This window comes from Rutidosis leptorrhynchoides, chromosome 6, assembly GCF_046630445.1.
Source record: "Rutidosis leptorrhynchoides isolate AG116_Rl617_1_P2 chromosome 6, CSIRO_AGI_Rlap_v1, whole genome shotgun sequence".
In the NCBI taxonomy this organism is placed as follows: domain Eukaryota; kingdom Viridiplantae; phylum Streptophyta; class Magnoliopsida; order Asterales; family Asteraceae; genus Rutidosis; species Rutidosis leptorrhynchoides.
This window is the reverse complement of record NC_092338.1, coordinates 440,027,384-440,051,815: the sequence shown is the minus strand read 5'-3', so window position 1 is coordinate 440,051,815 and position 24,432 is coordinate 440,027,384. Positions and strand designations below refer to the sequence as shown.

Genomic DNA, 24,432 nt, shown 5'->3' with positions numbered 1-24,432 from the left:
AAGATCTAAGTTTCATAACTTATGGTTGTGTAAAAGTTGAAAGTCTAAGTGTTATGACTTAGGGTTTCACCAAGAACATGAGATCTAGACTTTGTAGTCTAAAGTCTTTAATATTTAGCTAAGATCTAAGTTCTATAGCTTAAGGTCTTGCTTATTTAGTTTGATTCAAAGTTTATAGCTTAATAGTAATTGTACTTGTATTAAAACTAAGAAATTGATGTAACTTTGGTTCATCACCTTGCTCAAACTCTCACATGAGTTGTGTTTTATTTCTTAGTCTTAACTCTGTGTGTTGATGGTTAAACCTTGGTTAAATTGATGCTAAAATATCAAGAGTTGTAAACTTGAGGCTTATACACATCAAGGATGAGAACCGTGATGAGCATCAAACACCGAGAAACCCAATGGAGCACATGCTTTCTGTTTTTCAGGGTCTGATCAAGCTCCTGGGCTTCTGGAAAAGTTGATTTCCAGATATTTCGGTTCGAGTAGATGACTTTTCGTTTAGGCCTCGCCTAAATCCGATATACGGTTTAGGATTTATAGCCTTCCGAAAGTCACTACGCCCTTGTAACGTTGTGCTGAAATTTCTGACCTACTCGTACTTAAACCATCGCCACGGTCAAAAGAAGACGATTTAGATTCTGAAAATTGGTCAGCGGTTAGAGGACTCATATACGAAGCCTTGGCCACTGGTCGCACGTCATTTCAGTTTGTATAGAGGTCGTAGCAGCTGAACGAAGTCAGTCTTTGTTTCGGTCTCTATTCTTGATTGAAAACTTACTTTACGTTGTACGTATGATGTTGATGATGATGATACTTAAGACTTAATTTACGTACTTTTAAACCCTTTTGGGATGATTTACTGACTTAGTAACCTTTGACTTAGGTTGACGACCTTTCGGACCGACTTACTTGCTTGCTTATCTCGTGTCGACTTTTACCGCACTTTCACTGTGAGTTTTAGCTCCCTTTTTACTACAACTATTTTTGGGACTGAGAATACATGCGTTTTTTATGTTTTACTTACTAGGCACGAGTACTTAAACTTTTTATATGTGTGGGTTATATAACGGCATAAACTTTCCCCTTAGCTCGGTAACGTTTAGTCATTGGTTTTTGAACCGGTGAATGCGAATCTTAGATATGGATCCATAGGGTTTGACATCCCCACTCGGGCTAGTCGCGCTAGCATTTAACGGGTGTTTAATACTTCGTAAACATACGCACTCGCCAAGTGTACTTTTAGGGGGTGATATATACGTTAAGTTAGTTACCAAGTGCCCACGGTTAAGCATATACTTTTCATATTGTTTTGAATACGAAATCTCATGGCCTACATTACATTACTGTTACAATTAAACTATAGCTCACCAACATTCGTGTTGACTTTTTAAGCATGTTATTTCTCAGGTGCTTAGACGTATGTTGCTTCCGCTGTACTAGACTCTCGGTGTTAGATTTCCGCTGCTTATTTAGAGATGTCTCAAACATGAAACTTTTTACTTTGCATTCAAAACTTATGTTACATTTGAACCATGACTTTGTAATGACCTTCGTGTCACGTACTTGTGTTAACGCTTTCTATTCGTAGAAGCATGCTATCTTTTGTAAAACGCTATCTTTTCATGAATGCAAACTTGTTTTAAAACAGCATATAGTGTTGTAACCTTGTAATGGACCTGTTGTTGATGATCCGTGCACGTTAATTTTGTACGGGGCATCACATTGTTCATGTATAACTATATAACTACAATTAAGACATTCGTGAACTTTATGACATCTAAAAGATACTTTTAAATTTTATAGAAGGGAATAGATCTAATAAGTGATAACACAAAAAGACACTATTCCTTATAAGTGCACTATAAATATCATAGAATAGAATCAAACGACGAATCAATATTACTTATACAGTTGCTTGATCGAAACAACCTAACGTTGATAAGACGAGTATTGACATATTGAATCATGAGGTTCATGTATGTGAAAATGAAATGTAGTATTTATATACAACAAACACACGATATTCATTAGACATATGAAAAGGATGATCATTTATAATATAATTTGTCTTTTAATATGCATGAGTTAATGAGTTATGAGTTGTTTTATATTCTTAAATGCAATTGAAAAACTTTTAAAGTTTCTCATCTTCTATTACGAAAACTTTTGAAGTTTCTCAATCATTACTACTTAATAAAATAATATTTTATGTATGTGTATTCATCTAATTTTCTCTATCATAACCTACCTATTTTCCTGCACTCCTCACCGCCTTTCATTATCATCAATTTCATTATCTACTTCTTACCCTCACGTCTCCGGCACATTCCCACACTACAAGATTTTTTTTTTGACGCTTGATTGCTAGGAGCGTCAACAATATTAATTCTTTTTGACACTCTTAAATGTCAAAAAGCTACTCATAATATTTGACATCCGTAAACGTTAAGTATAAATTTTTTGACGCTTATGAATGAATCAAACAACTCATCCTTTTGACATTTATGAATGAAAAAAACTACTCATTATTTGACACTTAGAAATTGTCTCACGAAGAAGAGTGTGGTGTTTGGCGTAGTTATCAAAGATGCTTAAGCGATTTGTGTTCCGGGTGATGGCATAACTCTTTTTAATTTCTTATTGAGGGTGTGTTTGGATGAAACTAGCTGGAGCTGGAGCTGGAGCTTATTAGCTGGAGCTGGAGCTGAAGCTTATTTTTGAAGCTGGTAGCTGGAGCTTAATATATTTTATAAGTGTTTGGTAAACTAGCTGGAGTTTATTTTTCAGTTCATAAGCTCTACTTTTTTTCATAAGCTACTACAAGTAGCTTATTTTTTAAGAGCTTATGATTTTCATAAGCTCTACTTTTTTTGTTTATCAAACAAAGCTTATAACTTGAAGCTTATTAAAATCATAAGCTCAAGCTCATATAAGCTATCATAAGCTCCCACAAGCTCGCTTGCCAAACATACCCTGAATATGAATCTTAATCTTCTAGTTACCGTTAGATTGGTTTTCATTTTTTCGTCATCTTATGTTTTGTAGGCTTTTTTCCTCTTTGTTAGTGTTTGCGAGCTTAATTTGTGTTAGTTATGTTTAATTGGGCTCGGTTTTCTTGATTTGTAATTTTAAAGAAGGTTTCATTTTTTCATTTTATATAAGTTTTCAGTTTTTTTGGCCAAAAAAAAAAAAAAACTACATAATAATAATAATAACTAATAAAATAGAGTTAAGTTGGGCTCATATTGTATAGTTAGCCCAAATTGACAAGTGTAATCATTTCGAGAACATGATCTCTAAAAGTTTCAAACCCTTAATCGCACACTAAAATCTTAAAACGCTGATAAGAATTTAAAAACAAAATCAAAATCACTAAAAACAATCACCACTGTTATTTCTTCCCTTAATCGCACACTAAAAACAATCACCGATCAACTAGTTATTATACTTCCTTCAGTTTCGCTTTCTATTTTCAACAATTATTACATCCGTTCAGTTTCAATCTTTTATTTACCTGCACAATTCTCGTAAGAATTTAAAATCTTATTTTGTGTTTTTTTGTAAGAATCGATCTACAGATTGTTATTGTGTATTTGTCGACTTCTTTCATTGATTTAATCAATTTGATTATGAGCAGATACAGTGAATATAGCTGTATTGAAGATAGCTGGTGACATTGCTCTCAATCAAGTGAGACGAGCACAATTATTTACAGGTATAAATTTTGAAGTGTATCATTAAGTGTTGACTCGTTTAGTGATGAGTTGTTATCTGAAATTGCACTGTTGTTACTCGAGTACTTTGAGGATTACTTGAGTTTATTTTGGACATGACTCATGAGATTATTGAGATTTCTTTAAGCACCTTTTGTGCTTTTAGCTAGTTCATCAAAGACCTTTATAGCATGTAATAATTCCTTGGACTCTGTCTGACTTGACTCATTATGAGGCCAGTTTGAATCTGAGTATGCTCCATTGTTGTTAGAGTCTGTACTTTGAGTTTTTTTTTTTTTTTTTTTTTTTTTTTTTTTTTTTTTTTTTTTTTTTTTTGCTGTATGACATGCGTGATCTATTGTTTATAAAGAAAACACTGTCCGATTGTTTGTGGTTATGCAGTGAAGTTGTTTGATAAGTTTTTCATTCTGCTGATTATTATAAAGTTATATATAGAATAGTGATATTATGTGTTGTTTGTAGCCAGAATGTTTTAAGTTTTACATTTATGGCACGTGTTTCTTTATGTGATTTAGTAATTTGATAGGCATTGATGCTTCTCCATAAATATTCTTTACTATTTTATCGATTTTCTATTTGTGCGATTTATAAGAACTGCTTTGTGTTCTTGCTTGGGTTGACCTGATTCTTCGTTGGTTTGTTGGGTTGCATGGAGAAAATAAAATCAGTTTAGTGATTGCTTATGTTTATGTTTTATTTCATTGTGTTATCGTTTGGTTAAGTGGGTTGGGTAATGGGTTGAATCACCAGTGGGTCAACCGATGGGTCAGCTATTGGGTCAACCGATTTAGACGGATCTTTATTTCAAAAAAATCCTTTTCTTAAAAATGGTTCTCAAACAGACGCACCCAGGGAAAAAATGGGTCTCGACCTGACCCAACCCACTTTTGATCAAACCCGTTTGACCTGCATAAAATTTTTGACCCGTTTAGACCCGACCTGTTTGGGCCCAAACCCATTCCGACCCGACCCAATTGCCAGGTATAGTTATAGTGTTATATACCGACTGGAAGTCAATTTGTAAAACCTTTTTTGTTTTAAAAGTGTTTATCTGTTGTTTTGTTCAATCAAGACTTACTTTGTGATTGCATATTATAATGTTTTCAGGGCTCTTGAGTTGATAAATATGAATGATGCTGGAGATTTGTGTTTGGATCGAATCAGTTCCCTTCCTTCACCCATAATAGACACTATCCTATCTCTTTTACCAATCAAAAATGCAGTCCAAACAAGTGTCCTCTCGAGCGAATGGAGGTACAATTGGACCCGAATTCACGTGCTCAGGTTTGACAAGGACGATTTCATCAAAGTACCAACAGCTACTGGTACAGATATACTGTCCATTATGTGCCAATCTTTTGACCTCCCGTGTCAAGCAATTCTGATGATTAAGATGTTCAAGTTCTTTAGTGCGATTAAAGAATGTTTGAAGATGCATCATGGCCCGTTACTCGACTTCTCCCTTTTTGGAAACGCAGAGAAAGATTGTGTTGAGCTTGACGAAATCATACGTCTTGTGTCAAGGAGGGGGGATACTGTTGAGCAATTTCGGCTTCAATTGAATGAAGATAGTGAGTATAGGTTACCATTGTTTTTTTTTCGCTTTGCGCAAGTTAACTAACCTGTGGCTCACTTGTGGTTGTATATACCATCTACCAACAACCTTTAATGGATTTCGTAGTCTGACGGAGTTAAATTTGCACCATGTAAAGATCTCTAAAAAAACTCTACTACATCTTCTCTCCAGTTGTCCATTACTTGAGGACCTCACTCTGGTAAGTAGTAGTAAATGAATATCTATTTGACTATATAATAATATGAGTTCGGATTAATTTTTTCATGACTTATATTTAAATGTTGTAAGTTGTTGCAGTATCTAGAAGAAGATGATATTCTCGGTAATGACAGATCCTCCATTACTGACCTAATCAAGTGCTTGCCTGCTATTCGAAGACTGGTTACTGTTGGCTGGTTTTTTCGTGTAAGTTAAATATTCAATATTTACATTACAATGATATGTAATTTAACTATTACTTTTTAAAATGATTATTGCTTTGCCTAATTACTCTTTGTTTTGGCTGGCCTATCATTCAAGTGTTTTTCCGTACACTCGTTTCTACAGAAGCTTCCAATTTCGTTAGTCGGCCTTAAATATTTGCATATAGAGGACATGTCTTTCCTTAACTCTGGTGGGTTGCCTTCGTTTTTCCGTCTAATCCAATGCTCCCCGAATTTGGAGGAACTCAGTTTCCTTTCATATGTAAGTCAATTAAGTCCATCTTGAATTCTCTGTTCTCTATGTTTTCAAATGCTTGCCAAAAAAAATATATTGACGTGTATGAAATATCTGTTATTTATATGGTAGGAAACTGATGGAAATGAAACCATCACACTTAAAAACTATTCAAATATTTGGTTGAAGAACTTGAAAGAATTTGAGATTTATGGTTTCTTCGAATTAAAGCTTCGTTTGGAGTTTGTCAAACTAATTTTGGCCAAGTCCCCCATGCTCAAGAAGGTATACATACGGGTTGATGAGGATGTTACTGACAATCAAGTGTCAAATATATCAAGACTACTGCAACACTCTCCACGTGCATCACGTTTAGCAAAAATAACGGTTGAGCGTTATAGATAATTACAGTATGTAATGATATGACACTGATCATGTTTTTCTGCATTTTAGACGAGAATTTTATTAGGAGTACTTTTTTTCCGAGGTGTTTGTTAAGTTTGACTTAGTAACCCAAATCCTTTTGTTTGTAATATGGGAATTGATATTTACATTTTTAAGCCAAGAACTATGCCATACTTATCGTTTATGGCTTTGATGCACGCAACTTTGTGTATTTGAGATAATAACTTCGGTATTGCCCAACCCCACAAGTACTTTATAATCATGTCTTGGCTGGTGTACTGTTAGGAGTTACGCTTGAAATATGAGGTATCAAAAATTACAATGATCCTATAGTTGTTTCTGATCCTCTCTTCTTTATGTGTACAGCCGATTCTTTTTACCCTTTTTGTTAGCTAATTGTCAATGGTTCTCATATACCTTGGCACCTGTTGCTTGCTAAAGTATATCTTGATATAGAAGATTAATCTGCAGTTGCTTGCTAAAGTATATCTTGGCTTTTTTGATTAGTTAGTTTGACCACGGGTTGTATCGTCCCATCTTTGTGGAATTTGGATTGTGAAAATTGCACAAGAGTATCTCAATGAATGTGGGTTCAGTTTCTTCTCAACTTTATCATTTTGATATTATTGTCTTTCATCTATTTGTGTAAGTGGTCCTACAAAAATTTAGGTACTTGTTTTTTGAGATTATGATTGCCATGTTTCTTTTCTATATTTCTTGCGCTGTTCTCTTTTCTCGTATGTGATTCAGAACTGCCTCATCTATCTAATACAATAAGGCTTAATTGAACGAAGGTTTAATTGACCTGCCACTCGTATACAGGTGCAGATTGTGAAATTGCACAAGTTTCAATAAATGCGGTACTTTTTTTTCTTTCTTAACTTCATCATTTTGATATCATCGTCCTTCATGTGTTTGTGTAAGTGGTCCTTGACAAATTTAGGTTCTTGTTTTTTGAGATTTTGCTTGCTATGCTTTTCCTTAATCTTTTCTCCAGGTCTTTTTAATGGAATATTGCTGTCTAAACTGAGAGTTATGTCTCTACAATAAAGTACACTAAGTACTTTTGCACAGAAAGTACTTTTTGGGTTGGGCAAAAGTAATCAGGTGACCAACGAGCTTCTAGCTCAGTGGTACCCGATGCCTTTGATCCCTGGGCCCACAGTGGGGGAAGCTTTGACACAAGAAAGGCGCAAGTTCGATTCTCAGTCTGGGCGCTCCGCATGGAATTATTTCTCCTCCGGGGGGAATTTGTGAAGTGTTTTCGGGGGTCTAGCTAGCTGGGGTAAAAATTGCTCTTGCCGCCACTGTGGGTACTGGGAGGAGGTACTTTTCCGGCACAGGTCTCTTTCGGGGTGGGATTGGTGGGTGCTACGGCACACAGGGTTAGCGTGTCCCTGCCATATATACACGTTTTGACACAAGTAATCAGGTGATAAGTGGTGCACTGTTAGGAGTTCATGTTTATAAATAAATGTAGGAGGGACATTAAGGCTATAAGTAATGACTCTTTCATTATCACCTTATAGTTGTATGAACCGTTTTACATATTTCTTAATTTTAAACTCAAAATACCTAAAGAAAAACTCAAAACCCCACCAAAAATTGAGTAATTGGAAGTGTTTTAACCCTAGAGCAGTGTAAGAAATTATCATCTTCATCCTCAGTTCAAGAAGTTAAGACTTTGAAATCCTATTTGTTACAAGGTATGAATTTAGTAATTAAAAGTTGTTTATGATGTAGTTATGCTAAAAATGTGTTAGGTGTTATGATTATGCATGATTCTAGCTTTAAAACGAGTTATTATTGTATGATATAGTGATTATTATGCTAAGAGAATGATTAAAGATGGTTTTTATTATTAGAGATGTTGATTTTATGAAGTTACGGGTCAAATGCAGGTTTGTGCACACCGAGTGTTGGATAAAATGCTTAAATGAATGTAAAATTTAAATTTTGCTTGGTAATGAATGTGAATGATTGGTGTGCGTAAGGAATGATTGAATGTTAAGAGTGGAAGTGTTAGTTAATATGTATAAATAAATGATAATTTTATGATCCTACAAGTAAACGATGTGATTTTAATGATGGAAGGGGATAAGGATGGGATAAGAATGTAGATTATCATGATCAATAGGTCCATTCTTCTATTCTTAGAAATCTCCTAGGCTTTGTATAATTCACAAGGTCCAATCTGATATTCCCCATCACTAGTCTACTTCATTCATGACACGATAATTTAATTACCTTTTATATCTATGCATCTTGTGGATATTAATATAGGCGAAAAATGTGGTACTGTTGATTTATGACTAACGCAAAGCTGTTAGGAATTTCTTATTTTTGTATCTCTGTCGTATATGGTTTTATAATGACACAATTTTGGTGATGATTTGCAAAAACCAAAGTGATTGATGAAATCAAAGACAATAAGCTGATGTTTGGATGGAGCCTAAGTCCTCCTCAAGTGATTGGTGAACTCCAGCTGGCGATTTTACAGGAGATAGAATTGCGCGTTGAACAAAGTTTGAGGGAAGAAAGTCGAGATGAAAAAAAAGAATCCATGAAGACAGTGAGCTGGAGTTGGAGTCGGAAATGTTTCACACGTACAATACGTCTGGATTTTGCCAAAAGTATAACTAATCAATTAACTACAGATAAACTGATTTAGAATGTTTTATGTTTTGAATTTATTTTCGGTGACTTTTGACACGTGTGAGCCGCTTTAGCTTAATATACTTGTTGTGCCTGTTAGACCTTTTAGAGATAAGTTCCTTAATTGACTAATTTTGTTTGAAGTTGTTACCTCTAGTGTTGTTTTAGTGATTCCTGAATTGCTTTGTTCCTTTGTAACTTCAACATTGTCCCACGTACTATCATCTATAAACGGCTATAGCACAAAACCTTTACTTACTTTTTGTTTGTGTTTAGTTTCGCTTGTTCACTGGAATATAATAATCGTAGAACTTCTCAAAAACCTCATCGTTATGCCGGTCCTGAAGTTTTGTTTGGTCTTTGATTATATCATAACTCTTATCAAATGATTTTGGTTTTTTTACAATGATACTGATGAGATGATGATGGTTTGTTACATGTATAAAGTCATTGTATTATCAAAAGATCAGTAGTTTTTATCGAAGTTAAGATAAAAAAAAAAAATGGCTTTGGATCAAACTTATAATTTGTACGCCTCAAAGTGAGTCAGTTATCATGGTTGACTGCAACCAAACGTCAAAACCTATAAATTTTCAGCCCAAATATGGATGTCTCTTGATGGAATTTCACATCTTTCTCATCATGGTAAAGTAAACTCTCTTATTGTCATCAACTATATATGTGAACACAATTGGAAGATAAAACATTACACCTGTAGAAAAAGAGTATTTATTTTGCTCTAAAGTATACCATGTTTTGCTTACAAAATGATCCCATTTACAAGTTTTTCTCTCAGAAATGAATTCTATACAATCATATTATTTCGCATATAGAATTCAACTATTGTTGTGATCTGCTCTGTGCCATGGCTTTTTCGAGTAATTAGAGGTTCGAATGTTTAATGAGGCTGTATACAAAATTGTTTTACCGTTTAGCATTATGTCTACGATAAAAAAAAATTGTGCTCGTTTGATATGCAAATCTATTTCTATTACGGAAGTTAGAAAATGTTTTACCCAACATTGTGGCCAAATTGTTAAAGAAAGGCTAATGGAACTGCGCGCGAGCCTGGGCAGTTGAGTAAACTAGACACAAATGTCTTCAAGTTTCACAAACGGTGGCACCGTTGATCCAATCTTTCGCAACTGCTAGACTGTTGTACGTCTCAGACACAGAAGTTACGTCAGCAATTTGGGGCTTACCTACACTACCGTTACCCGTTATTCATCTGTCCCATAAAAAGTAGTCGTCATGTCAGGTCACCGTACGCTACACCATGCCAATATGCTCCTAAAAGACAAAAAAGAAATGTGGAAGAAGAAAAACAAACTGGAAACGTGGAAGAAGCAAGTGAAAGGGATGAACAGATTCCTGAAGTGGATATTGCATGTCTCGATACTGGAGGTATTGATATAGCTGAACTTATTGTTGCAACAGAAATGGATGAACGTATGGGTGTTGAAAAATGAAAAGGATCAAAGAATTGCAATTGAACTAGATAGACATGAAGGTGTCCGGTTGGCCTTGTCTAAAACTTTCTTAGAATTGGGCAGCTTTTTGAAGTACAAGTACGCCAGTCCAATTGAAAAACTTGAAGTAATATAAGAAGATGATGTATCTAACTTTGAGGGATGAATCTGTGAAGGTTGTATTAATTGAAGATTTGTATACACTCGGGATGGAGGATTCGAAGGACATTGTTGTCCTTTCAAAAAATGTGAAGTGTAACGAATTCATGTTGTGGATTAATTGAGAGATAATTCGAATCTTAGAATATGCAAAAGAAAATAAATTTGTAACTGATGAGAATTTTGACGTGTTCTGTGTTTGCGTCGGGATTAAAAAAGCTGGCAAATCAATTGGTCTTGCAAAAGAAAAGAAGGATGGGACGAGGCTTTACAAAGTACCAGAAGGGAGAATGTTTGTCGACAGGATGTATGTGAACGTAGAGGGATGTGAGGGCTTGTGCTATAAAGATCCAAATGGGGTGAAATGCTTTCAACATATGTCTACAATTCATAGTCAACCCATAGCTCATAGCATAGCATTGCTAGAATAATGCAAAGACGAGTCATGCATACCTTTTAGAAAAAAATTGATCACTTGGTTATATGAAGGTGTGAATGTACAGAAGATCAAAGGAGTCAAAGGGAAAAAGTTGCGGAACAAAATATCGCTGAATATCAAATATTTGAAAACATGTCCAATGAAGAACTTAAACCTAGTCTAGATTTTTGGAATAAGAAGCAAATAGAAACACTCAAGGCTAAGGCTAAGAAGAAAAGAAGAACAAAATGATGATTTGTACTTCTACGATTGTAATTATTGTTAGGTTTTGCATTAGTTTTTGTAATTACTCCATAATATATGTGTTAACAATTGATATGCGGAATATATTTGATTGTTTATTGATATTGAATTAAATGTTTGCTGATCTATAAGTTGATAAAATGGAAAAGATAAAAGAGATAACAAAAAACTAAATTTTAAGGACTACAATGTGAATTGGTTGGTTTTTTCATACCAGAGAAAAAACAATCCTATTTGTAGGTCTACGAATAATGCGTGATTCGTGGACTGGAGGCATATATTGCAATTTCCATTTTCCGAAGGAATATGTTAAAGAGTTCCGAAAATGGGGGAATTTTGACCAATTTCCCTAGTTTTTGTCCTGTGTACGATGTTCCCTTGGCACAATCCTTAATTTGATGATTTGGGCCTTTTTTATATTCTGTGTTTTGCAAAAAAAGAAAAAAAAAAAAGAAAAAAGAAAAACTGTGATCATTATACGGAGTAATACAACATTTTTTTTATTCAACCTACACCACCTCTTCACTCCCTCAAGCCTTCACTTTCACTCCCCACTCATATTGTTTTATTATTTCAGCCAGCCGCCAACCCTATTTTCTTTTCGATTTCGTATTTTTTTTTCCGAGCATAAAAAGGATAAACTTATACTCCCTGCGTCCCACTACGAGTGTCCACTTACTTTTTGCACACAGTTTTAAGAAATCCCACTAACTTCATTGTCCACCAATCAGAAATCTACTCTCTCCAAAATATCCTCTTCTGATTGGTTGAAACATCAAGTGGACACTTGAAATGGGACATCCCAAAATGGAAAGGTGGACACTTAAGACGGGACGGAGGTAGTATATAATAAAAGAAGGTTCACTCCTTAAAAACTTACAAACCATTTAACCCGAGCACAACTAAACAAAACCTACATAAAGCTCGCGACATTAACAATGAGGAAAAAGGACAATGAAACACAAACGAAACTAAAAAATGAGGTTCAATCTGACCGGGAAGCAAAAGATTAACACTCATATTCGTCATAAAACAAAAAGAAGACCTACATCACCTGAAACACATAACGCTCAAGCGTCTTTGATAAAATCTCCAAAAACCTCCATCTCTTCTTCATAGGTAATATTCTTTTATTTGGCTTTCTATCTTGCACCGAGACGGACGATGTATTGCTAGAATTGGACACGACTCCTTTTTGAACGCCTTTTTCATATTGTCCATAACTTGAGTGAATGCCGCTAAGGGATCGGGAATTAAAGATTTGTTCCCATTAGATTTATCGTGCTTGGAAGCAACGGAATTATTATCACTTGGGCCCTTAACAACTCCCTCCTTCAAACCAATATTTTCATCCTGATCCAGCCCAAAAAGAGAATTCCGAGGCCCATTTTCATCATCTATATGCGGCCCTGAACCAGACACGTTTATAACATGACCTAAATCATCGGCGTGCATCGAACATAATATTTTACTTCTCCATTAGACCTAGAAATCACAGAGAGCGATTCATCCTCCTCTAGCTCATCAACAGAGTCGAAGACCGGAAGCTAGCAATCAATTAACGAAATGGCCTATACCCCTCCTTAATTTCACGATATCAACCTTCTCAGCTTTCTTAATTTCTTCTAATCTCTTCCTTTTCAAATCTCTTATCGTTGTTGATCACTGGTTACGTTGACCAATTAGTCGGTTTCTAATCAACTTAATCGGTGTTTGACCTCTTTAATCTGATTAGGTAAGATATTATTGTAGCAGAAATTATCTTTTGGGTTAGATCTAAATTTATCTTTTGTTATTCTCTGTCGACGACTCACTAAATTTGTCCTGGTAAAGATGAGATATATTAAGATCCATAGAGCAAATCTTCAATGGTATTTGATTCAACATCATCCCAATCACATGAGCTAACATGATATGTTTCTGAGCTTTAGAAAAGGTAAATAACATAACTTCGTATATATAGATATAATTAATTAATGCATATATTTATTTGATAAATAATTTGAAGTTTTGTTACTCTACAACGTAGATAAGATAATACGTTTACATCATCTTTACTTAAGCTTTCCGTGCTTAAATAAATATATTAAGAATGTTCTTCATTAGTAGATCAACGGTTACATAGATTTCTATATTTGATTATGGTTCTTAATAAAATAAAAATAATGTATTCACCGTAACTAATCAAAGGATATCTGTCAAGAATGTTTAATGGATGTGATTCATACTAATTTGCAATTGTTTTTAATGTATGTAATTGTTTAGTTGAGGGTTACTAATGAATGCTTACGATAAATTGACATGACAGGAGTTTGTCCCAAAACTAGTGACCCTAAGAGTCTGTACTTTGATTATTATTATTTATTTTTTTTCTGTGCGTGAACTGTTTTTTTATAAAGAAAACACTGCCTGATTGTTCGCGGTTATGCACTCAAGTTGTTTGATGCGTTTTTCATTCCGCTGATTATTTATAAAGTTATATATAGAATAGTGATATTATATGTTGTCTGTATCCAGAATGTTTTAAGTTTTACATTTTATGGTATGTGTTTCTTTATGTGATTTAGTTATTTGATAGGCATTGATGCTTCTCGATTAATATGGGTTACTATGTTATCGATTTTGTATTTGTGTGATTTATAAGGACTACTTCGTGTTCTTGCTTGGGTTTACCTGATTCTTCGTTGGTTTGTTGGTTGCATGGAGAAAATAAAATCAGTTTAGTGATTGCTTATGTTTATGTTTTTATCTCATAGTGTTATCGTTGTTACTTTGGATAATGACCTAAGTTGATTGTGATGCAAGTTTTGTACAATGGGTGAAAGGAGGAGCTATTAATCATCACCTCCTCGGGGTTTTATGGTGATTGGTTTGGGTTATAAATATGTCACTAGCATATGTTAAAAGTCCTAATTTCTGTTAGTTTAGTTTCAGTTTTCTTAAAACTACTAAGTTTTCATTAGGTTGATGATGATGTTGATAAGAAGAATGATACAATATTAAATTAGATAAAAGTTGTGACTCTTTATAATGAAGATTGTATTAAATTAAAGAGGATAGTAAGATGATATTACTTACATATGTAGAGAGGGTTTTGTTGAAAACAAGAGTAGAATATTCAAGTGTAACCATTGATCTAACATCGTCTCATGTTACTATTGTCAGCAGAAGATGAACACTATGCAAAGCTTTTGGTTTCTACTCTGTGTTCTGTATTACATTTGGATATCAGTACGTGCGATCAGTCTTTTGGTTGTGAAAATTGTTCGACTCAAAAATTTTTGCATCAGTAATGGTATTACATGGGATCATTGGAGGCTTTTCCAACGCGAGTCTGATGTGAATGAAGAAAATGATGAGAATAGGTGCTGTGTGTGTATGGATCGTCCGCGACGCGTCGTGTTTATTCCTTGTGGACATATTGTGTGCTGCGAAGAGTGTGCGAATGGACTTGCTGTGAGGTCGAGACCGTGTCCTATCTCGTAATGCACTTGGTGGCCACAAGGCGAAGACCAAAAGGTGGGGTTCATCAATGTCGTGAAGATAACACCCGTAGCTTGATTCAAGAGACCCCATCTCGTTCAGTTTCTGCTAGTCAAGGCAGCAAAGGGAAATGGAAGAATGTTATGCTCAAGGCAACACAAAAAAAAAATGTAAAAAATCAGTGGACGAATGATGTGAAGATAACACCCATAGCTTGATTCAAGAGACCCCATCTCATTCAGCTTCTGCTAGTAAAGGCAGCAAAGGGAAATGGAAGAATATTATGCAATATGCACTGAAGTTGATTCAAGATGGATGCTCTTTGTTATTTTCTATTTCATCTTTTTTTTCTTCTTCTTTGGAATGTTACATTTTGTTGAACTTTGTTGGATCTGGTTGCAGTATGTTAGATTATGTTGAATATGTTGGATTTTATGAATTTGGATGAAGTATGTTGGATTTATGTTTTAATGTTCACTATATATATAACTTCATTTTTGAAATTCACGATGTATTGATGACTTTGAATTTGGGTGCAGTTGACCATTCTTGAATTTTGTCATTCATTTTGTTGAATCCGACTCTTGGGACATAGATATTCAATAATGTTTATAATCTGATTTGGTTCAAAAATGAGGTGTATGGGGTGAGTTTTATGGGTCATAGTTTTCTATAGTTTGTGATGGGGTCATTGTATAGTAGTTTGTATCGAAGTTTAGTAGATAAAAGAAATGATTTTGGATCATACTTGTAATTCTTATGCCTCAAAGTGAGTCAGTCGGGTTATCATGGTTGGTTGCAACCAAACGCCATATAAATTTCAGGCCATATATCTATTATGATCTAATAGATATATCTAAATTGAAAAAAGCGGATCCTCGAGGTTGATTGTATCGGTCCGTCTTGTGTTCTTCGGTTGGTTTCAGTCCTTGTATTTTTGTGTATTATTCGGTTTGTGTTTAGTTAATATGTTTGTATGGTTTTTTGGGATGTTAGGGGCTCGCTTTTAGATAGTTTTGTTTTATTGGTTGCTTTTTAGATGCGAGATTTTCCGTTTCCCCTTGTCCTATTGTATTCCCTGTTGAGGGTGTTTTCTCTTGAAAAACGTCCTCGTTTCTATATGAGTTTTCGTTTTTGCCAAAAAAAAAAAAAAAAAAAAAAAAAAAAAAATCCATTATGATCTATCTCTTGATGGAATTTTAACATCACCTTTGGCATCATGGCAAATTCTCATATTGTCATTGTCACCGTATATATCTTAGCAGTATATGAAGATAAAACATTACCGCGTTTTGCTTACAAAATGATCCGATGTACAAATTTTTCTCTTGATTATTTGCTTCTTGTGCAATCATATCATATTCCGTATGTTGAATATTGAATTCAGGTAGTCTTTTTGAATATAATCTTTTGTATGTGTAGCATTCCTCTCAAAACAAAACGCTCTTCTCAATTTCTTCTCTCCATGTAAAAAACTATCACCGCCACCTCTTATCGGCTATCGCCAATCAACACCTTCCACCACCTGCCATCCACTACCAGCATCGTCACCATGCCTATAATCCCAAATCACCATTTGCACCCACTAATAAATATAACAATCTGTAAAATTTGGTAATACGATACTAATAACTTTTCCCTTACATAATAATATACAAGTATGAGTATCTGGTATTAAGAACATGACAAATTTTCAAAGGGCGCGCATGGGTGATCAATTTGGTAATGAGGTGGGGTATTTTGCCAGCCCCTATGTGCTATATATACAAAGACAACATTTGTGTACTAACAGGAGAGTTTTGTGTGGTCTAAAAGTCTGGCGGTTGATTCAAACCCATTGACATCATTTAGCTTAACGGTCTGTTAGCATCATCTTTACAATTTAACTTCGGGTTAAAGTTTAAACTATACAATATACGGAGTAAAAAACATGTTTAATATCATAATGTTAGATACAAATATGGTACAATAAACAACCTAATATTACATGATTTACTCTTTGTTGGTATGTGATGTATACCAGAAAAACTTCTCTGAAAAAATCAATTAGAACAATACTCTGTAATACACTATGTTGAACTGGCTTAAGTTAAATCGACGAATAGCGCTGAAGCATTTGCCAACCACATTTGAACCTCATTTCAAATTTGTGGTCTTCACTCATGGCTCAACATGTACATCTGTTTACTCTAAGCGGTGCATCGTCACATATCACTCCAATATTCCATAATGATTTTGACCTACTGTAGTCAAAACTAGTTGCAGGACCCGTGAAAACACGGGTTTACAAAAGAATAATCATTTAAGGAGGTTAGACATTGGATTTACCTGTTATATTAAAACATACTTGGACCATTATAATAACAAAGATCTATAAAAAAAATGGTAGTCGATTGACCTAACCTGACACATTGTGACATGGTTAGAATTTTCAGATATTTAATCCATATGCCCATGTAGCCACCTATCAATATTCAACATAATAGTATAGCATACCTGTGTACAATGAAAATTACACCACAAATAATTTTTGTTAGAAAGAAAAAGGGAAAATAGATTTATGTGTATTTAGTAGTGGGTGTTGCTTATAAGTTTTATGTGTACCTGGTTGCAATGAATGGGAATAACTAAAAAGATTCATCGTGTCCATGCATACCTCAAAAGTCAAATGATCTCCGATTATCAATATTTTCCTGCATGCATAAAATCACACATTTATTGGTGATCTAATGATAAATAAACATATAATATATCAATCTATCATGTATAACAGCTATGCTGACCAATCTCAAAGTTCGATAACTTTATGATATTAATAAATGGTGTAACGAAAAAGTCAAAATGTGGTGTACATAGTTGCTTAATGCATCAGGAGGATCAGCAACTGTTTGCAAGCTTACACGTACCATCAGAAGCAACAATATAACAGAGGTCAAACTCCAACTAAACTAATGGATATATTAATAATTTCTACATTTGCTGATGGATATGTGCCTGTTTCGACCTCTGACTTCTAAAAGTCAAACTCCAATTAACACAACAGAAGCAACAATATAACATTTAATTAAACATCAATAATGACAGCGAGCCATAAATAGTAGAATGAAAACTTGACACCAACCTTCAACAACTGTTACACGTGAAGCCAAAGAATTATCTAAAAAATCAATACAAATCAAATCAGGAGAACATCAAAGTTAATGCTATCATTGCACAAATTAAGGCAAAAAATAAATTGTTTATAACAACGACTGCATCATTATCGACGAAAATCGTTTGGTGCTACACCCTTGAATATATAGTATTACAAAAAACTAACATAAGCATTAGATTCTTTCAATAAATAGGTAGCTATAAACAATTTTCGTAAATAAAGAGCTATACTAAAAAAATTACTTCAACTTATGATCCAAAGAAAACCATCAAAATAGAATAAGCTGATAAACAAAATCTAAACTAATAGGCGGTCCTTGGATTATGAACGTGACCTGGACAGATTTTGATCACCTGACCCAAACCTATTGTCTACCCATGTCACCACCTGGCTACAACTAACACTTCAAATAACATGGCCTTCCAACCTACAATACGGCCTAATTTTTCAACTTAATTTTATCTTTTTTGTTAAATATAGACAAAACATATAGTCGGATTATATTTCAAAATATATTATGCTAACAAAACAAACTTATAGCATATAATAGATGTAAATCCAAGGCATATAGAAATCGAACACATAAAACTCTTTTTACCAATTTAATGTAAACCCCAAAGTAAACATATTTTTGAACTTAAAAACGTAAAACTTATATACCTCAGATGGAAGATGGTTATTCTGTAGCAGCTTCACAACTTTTGAAGGAAGAACAACATGCCTATCAATCGCATAACTTAAAACTTAGGAGTGTATGGACAACCTCTGCCATTATTTTTGAAGCAAAGCATATCTGAATCACATTTACTCAGATGTACAATGCAGGTTACCATTTAAAAAAAAGGTAAAATCTTTTTATATGAAACATGTAAGTAAACAAACATAACTTAGCATATCTTAAGACATTACTATCATTATGCATTTGGCAATGAAAGTAGCATTAATGTAATAGCACATATAAAGCTTTCCAAGAATATCTTAAGACATAAGTTTTCATCCAACGGAAGCCTTAGCTCAAGATGATTATGTAAGCTAACACAAAGTTCACATGAATATAATTTTAAACAAATAAAAGGGTCATAGAGTTCAAGAACTAATGTGAATAACCAAATTAAAAACCATACCATATAATCTTCTAAGGAACATTTTATCGAACACCTTTCGTGCAATTCCATAATCACCATCTGACAACCACAATTTCCACACCTGCATCACATCTAAGGAACATGTACAGGCTTACAATTTAGAAACTGAATTCAAACCAACAAAGCAATAATTAACAGTGACGATAAAAAAACAAAATTCTAAAGAGGTCTATGATTAAAAGCTTCTTTAGAATCATTCAAACCTTTTTTTTAATCCAAACGGTGCAGCAGAAGCACAAGCAGCAGGAACACCATGGCGGCCGCTACAATAATTTTCTGGTACCAATTCAATTGATTATGAACCCTAATTTGTATTTTATGATCCAATTCAATTGATTATGAACCCTAATTTTAACCATTTCCATAAGCGTGAATCAATTTCAATACCTAATGAAGATGAAGAAAAAATGTTACCTCATCAATTTCATTCATTCAAAGATCCAACAGGTACAAAGATTGAAGAAGATGGATGAGGATGAATGGTTTCCTGATGGCCATAAGTATTCAGATTTTGAATTTCAAACGTAAATTGGGAAAAGGAAGGGTTAAGCTCAAGACACGCGTGGAGCTGGTGAAATGATTACTACGTAAATTTGTAATTGTATTTTCTTTTCCTTAAAACCTGCAACGCTATTTATTTATTTTTTATGTATTTGTTTAATTAATTTAAAAAGTTCTACCACAATCTCAAAAGTCAAAAAGTATGGTTAGATTCTTAAAAGTCAAACTCAACTTGTTATGTTCTGGAATAAACGTCATTACCCAAAATTGAACATTTTTAAGAATAGATGTGACTTGTAAACAACATTCTGATAGGAAGCTGGAATGTTCCAATCCAAAAAAAATACTTCTTTATTCATCCTTAATTAAAACAAAAAATACATAAGAAATTGATTGGGAGACATAAGTTAACATTAACAGCCAGTTTAAATATTTTGAATTATAGTAAAGCAAAGTTATCACACCATGTTCATAGACACTTCAGATCATTATTCATTATTACAGATTATCATCTGCTTTATGATATGACACATGGCTAAAGAGCTTACCTCGTGACCGAGTCTCCATATTCGAAAAAAGAACACTATGGATTCATCGCAATCAACTCATCTGTCCTACAACTTCGTAAAGCAATATTCATGGTTTTGTCATAATTAAGGTCTTATGATTTCACAACACTCATGACGCGGGCCAGTCATCTGCACGATGAATTACGCTAAAAGTTAAGCAATTTTCATGGTTCATTTGAACTTTGTTTGACCTATTTCCTATTAAGCTCTTTGTTTGGTCATAGGTATTCAAAATCAAAATCATTGACTATCTTAAAGGTATGTGTGGTTAAATATCAAGGTTTATGATTTTGAGATGAGTGAAGGATAAGGGATAGTGAAGAAGACGACAAAATTGTTAGAAAATAAAACAAAGAATATCAAAAACAGGAATGATGACTACTTAGATCCGAAAGATCCTTTTCAGTATTTCCATTTATGGTGACTCACAAGCAATATTAAGACTTCACAAGATTGACTTAGATGGGTCACAAAGTGATAGAATATGTCACCATACAAAACACACAAACTGCTACAAAGAAAACGGTCAACAAAGCATCTTTTCCCTTAATATTAAAGTGGTTCCAAAAGTGTGTTTGGAATCATACCCGTATTAGATATTAGAATTAGCTGTTAGACTTTCATAGTATAAATATGTTCTCTTTGTAATTGTACAAGAAACCAAACAACTAAGACACAATGTAACCTTTCAATATTTTATCAGTTCAAGCATTCAAGCCAAAGTCATAAACTGAGTTTATCAATAAAAATCATATCAGTTTAAAAGTTGTAAGGTTTTCCCTGTTCGGGTTACCCGGGAAGGGCGAGTAATCCGACCCCATACTCTAGTGTACGCAGCCCATCAAGAATACTCCCTGGCTGTTTCCAACCCTTCCCTGGCCACCCCAAGAATTGAACCTGAGACCTCTTGCAAGGATCTCAGGGCCCCAACCACTTGGGCTACCTTGGGATGGTTACCTTGGGATGGTTATCAGACCCCATATCAGTTTACTTCCTTTCAATTTAGATATTTCCGCATATCAAATCTTAACATGGTATCAGAGCTTACGGTGTCGATCTTGGATCAAGACACTCGTTTTTAGCTTCAATCATCTACCTCAATCTGAGTTGCCAAGTCATTTGACAGTAACTCAGTAACCAGCTTCAAAACCAACCAAAATTCAGGCAACATGAAGAGCCGAAAGGGTTGCTGATCCTAGAATCAAATTAATCACCTTTCAAGGCTTACTTCACTTACCATGATTTGTGTCGCCATGTCCAAAGACGGCAGCACAAACCAAAACCATTGTAAAATACTGGTGATAATCATGATTTAGCTGCTCTATTAAGCAGATTATCAATTATCTTTATGATCTGCTTGTACTCTGCCAATGAACTCTTAAGGCGAAGTCATATAAATGACTGTCACAAGAGGGGCAATAGAGAACTCAGAAATACCTTAATCAAACTACCGAGTCAAAATTGATGGTAGCTCAAATCAAACCTCAAAAACTGGCCACCAAGCAACAGCGAATAGTTGCGGTTGCCATGGTGATTATATTGCAGTTTTAAAACAAAGAGAAGAGTGGGCTTTTCAGCCGTGGGTAACCAAGAGGCTACCAACAGCGGTGACCACCACCAACCATCAAAACAGTAAACGGCCATGATAGGTGATTACCTGGCACCGAAAGGAGAAAAGAAATCAGCGGCTGAACGGCAGCGAAGGGAGCAGCAACGGTAGTCGGCGGCAACCATGAGGCTACCACCAACGACAACACAAAATTCTTCGATTCAGGTAAAGGGTTTGGGTTACCTCAAACCCTTCTATTCTCAACACCTTTTTCTTTAATTTTGTATTCATCGTGAAAATTGTCGATGGAAAGTAACGGGTTAGGGTTTGAGTCAAACCCTAGCTCATATTAAAGCATTTCATCTCTATAGTTTGAATCAATAGATAAAACAACCATCGTACGATTTGTAATTTAGTCGACTCATTTAGGGAAGAAAAGGGGTTGGGAATTGGGATAATAGGTTCTCTGTAATCTTTATCTTTAAGTGATAAAACTTTTTTCAAAAGCGTTCTTTCATAGTCACGGGAGTTATAACCTTCTTTTGAAGAGTCAAGTTAAGATGGGTCAACAAAGGAGGTGGTCAAATGTTTTGTTTTAAAGTGAAAAGTAATTGAACCAGATTTAAAATAATCCGAAATCTAAAAATAAAATAAGAACCGTTATAAAATATCTAGATTGTGTTATAAAATATCTAGATTGGATGTTAATTTTATTATTATTATATTTCTTGCATAGTAATATTTTATACTATAAATAGACATGTATGGTAACCATTTAAGGTGCACCATTTCTCTTGAAATATCAATATCAATATTTCTTCTCTCCTTCTTCTCTCTTTGTTCTTATAACCATTAAAGGTAGTTATAAGCCTACTGAATTATAACACGTTATCAGCACGAAAAGCTTAGTGTAATTAAAAGATATCTCAAACGATCACGAATCACTAATCAAGGTATGAAATTATTAATAATTTTTCAGACTCGAATATATCAAATTTTGGACTACTAACATTTATATTTATGTTATTTAAGTTATATATGGTCGGTTATACCACCTGAATTATATTTCTGTAATCTAACTTTTACTAACTTCACTAACATTTATATTTATGTTATTTAAGTTATATATGGTCGGTTATACCACCTGAATTATATTTTTGTAATCTAACTTTTACTAACTTCACTAACATTTATATTTATGTTATTTAAGTTATATATGGTCGGTTATACCACCTGAATTATATTTTCTGTAATCTAACTCTTATTAACTTCACTAACATTTATATTTATGTTAATAAGACCTCATGATTGTACGCAACACGTCATTTGACAACACGGTACTTTATGTACGTAACACGTCATTTGACAACACGGTACCATGGGTCGAGATTAATTCCGATCAATACGAATACGACGGGGTCTTTATATGTTATCTAACATTTATGATTACTTATGCAATTAATCATTATTTATTTCATGCATACTAATGTTTATTCTTAAATTTATAATTTTAAAAGTTAAAATAAAAAAATAGTTTGTATTTTTATTAAAAGTAAATCTTAAAAGTTAAAATAAGAAAAAGTAGTTTGTACTTTTATTAAAAGTAAATCTTAAAAGTTAAAATACAAAAAGTAGTTTGTATTTTTATTAAAAGTAAATCTTAAAAGTTAAAATAAGAAAAAGTAGTTTGTATTTTTATTAAAAGTATATCTTAAAAGTTAAAGTAAGAAAAAAAAGGGGATGGTAAAATGGAATAGTTTTTTGTCAAAAATGAAGTATTGAAAATGAAGTGGTCTCCTTCTATAACTAAAAAAATATATATACTTTTATCAAATGAATTTTTTTGTGGCCGACAATTTCAAACACGAGTCCGTGTTTAGTTTATCAAGAATATCTCTTGCTTTGGTGAAAGGTCACGATCACGATATCAGGTGTTGTGAAAGAATTAAAAAATTGGTCAAGTGGCCTTTTTTTAAAAACTAGAAAAAAAAATTTAAACAAAAAGTTTTTTTTATATATTTATAATTTACGGGTAACGTAAAAAAAGGAAGTTTTTTTTAAAAAAAAAACAAAGAAAGTGTTTAAATGAGTTTTACAGAAAGGGGGAAAGCAAAGTAAAAAAAAAAAACTTTTTTCCAAACAAAGGTAAATGAAAGTAGGACTTAATACAAGAAAAAAGTAAACATCTCCTAGACGTGATAAAATCTATCAATGATAAGTATTAGACTTGATGAGTTAAATGTGACAAAAATGTTTCAACATGTCTTATGTTAATTTTCTAAAATAAGTTATTATTATTCCGAGTTTGACACATATACATATGTTAATTAAAAACAACATTTTTGTTCTTATGTAGTGTTGGGTTGCAATTTTGGTTGTATGCCATAATTTCATCCAGTAGAGTGACAATAGAAAACTTTTGATGATAATCAATAAAAAACTTTTTTCCAAACTTGTCAAATGTTTTGTTAAAAACGTGACCGTTGAAAAAAGGAGGTTGAATAATAAAACTTAAAAAACAAATTATTTTTTTAAGAGTGTGCATCAAAATGGCCCGTTTAATAATGGGGAGTAAAAATATAGTCAAATTGTTTCAACGAACAAGGGTTCAATTGGATGTCTCTTAAAAAAAATTCGCGGGTACGGGTGATGGATCCAATGGATCCGCATCCACGACCCGCGGGTGCT

At 33.8% G+C, this 24,432-nt stretch overlaps 1 protein-coding gene and 2 long non-coding RNA genes across 5 annotated transcripts; 2 read left to right on the top strand and 1 right to left on the bottom strand.

Annotated features, from left to right (window-relative positions):
- The first annotated feature begins 2,333 nt into the window (after window positions 1–2,333).
- LOC139855442 (F-box/FBD/LRR-repeat protein At1g13570-like) lies at window positions 2,334–6,543 on the top strand. 3 transcript variants are annotated; one of them, XM_071844665.1, is made up of 6 exons: window positions 2,334–2,617; window positions 3,644–3,721; window positions 4,848–5,515; window positions 5,614–5,721; window positions 5,836–6,000; window positions 6,106–6,543. In XM_071844665.1, exons 3-6 carry the CDS (start codon window positions 5,303–5,305, stop codon window positions 6,376–6,378), a joined length of 759 nt encoding a protein of 252 aa, XP_071700766.1. In that variant the 5' UTR covers window positions 2,334–2,617; window positions 3,644–3,721; window positions 4,848–5,302; the 3' UTR covers window positions 6,379–6,543. The 3 variants fall into 3 exon arrangements, with proteins under 3 accessions (XP_071700766.1, XP_071700767.1, XP_071700765.1); XM_071844666.1 differs by lacking the exon at window positions 2,334–2,617 and adding an exon at window positions 3,336–3,533; XM_071844664.1 differs by lacking the exon at window positions 2,334–2,617 and having other exon boundaries at window positions 3,336–3,721.
- A 1,392-nt stretch (window positions 6,544–7,935) lies between these two features.
- On the top strand, window positions 7,936–9,183 carry LOC139855720 (uncharacterized). Its single transcript, XR_011761534.1, has 2 exons — window positions 7,936–8,084; window positions 8,787–9,183. It is a non-coding gene; the product is annotated as an uncharacterized lncRNA (long non-coding RNA).
- Window positions 9,184–16,779: 7,596 nt separating this feature from the next.
- On the bottom strand, window positions 16,780–19,762 carry LOC139852329 (uncharacterized). The gene is made up of 3 exons (XR_011761020.1): window positions 19,540–19,762; window positions 17,431–19,429; window positions 16,780–17,322 (listed from the first exon to the last, which is right to left on the bottom strand). It is a non-coding gene; the product is annotated as an uncharacterized lncRNA (long non-coding RNA).
- Window positions 19,763–24,432: the final 4,670 nt, after the last annotated feature.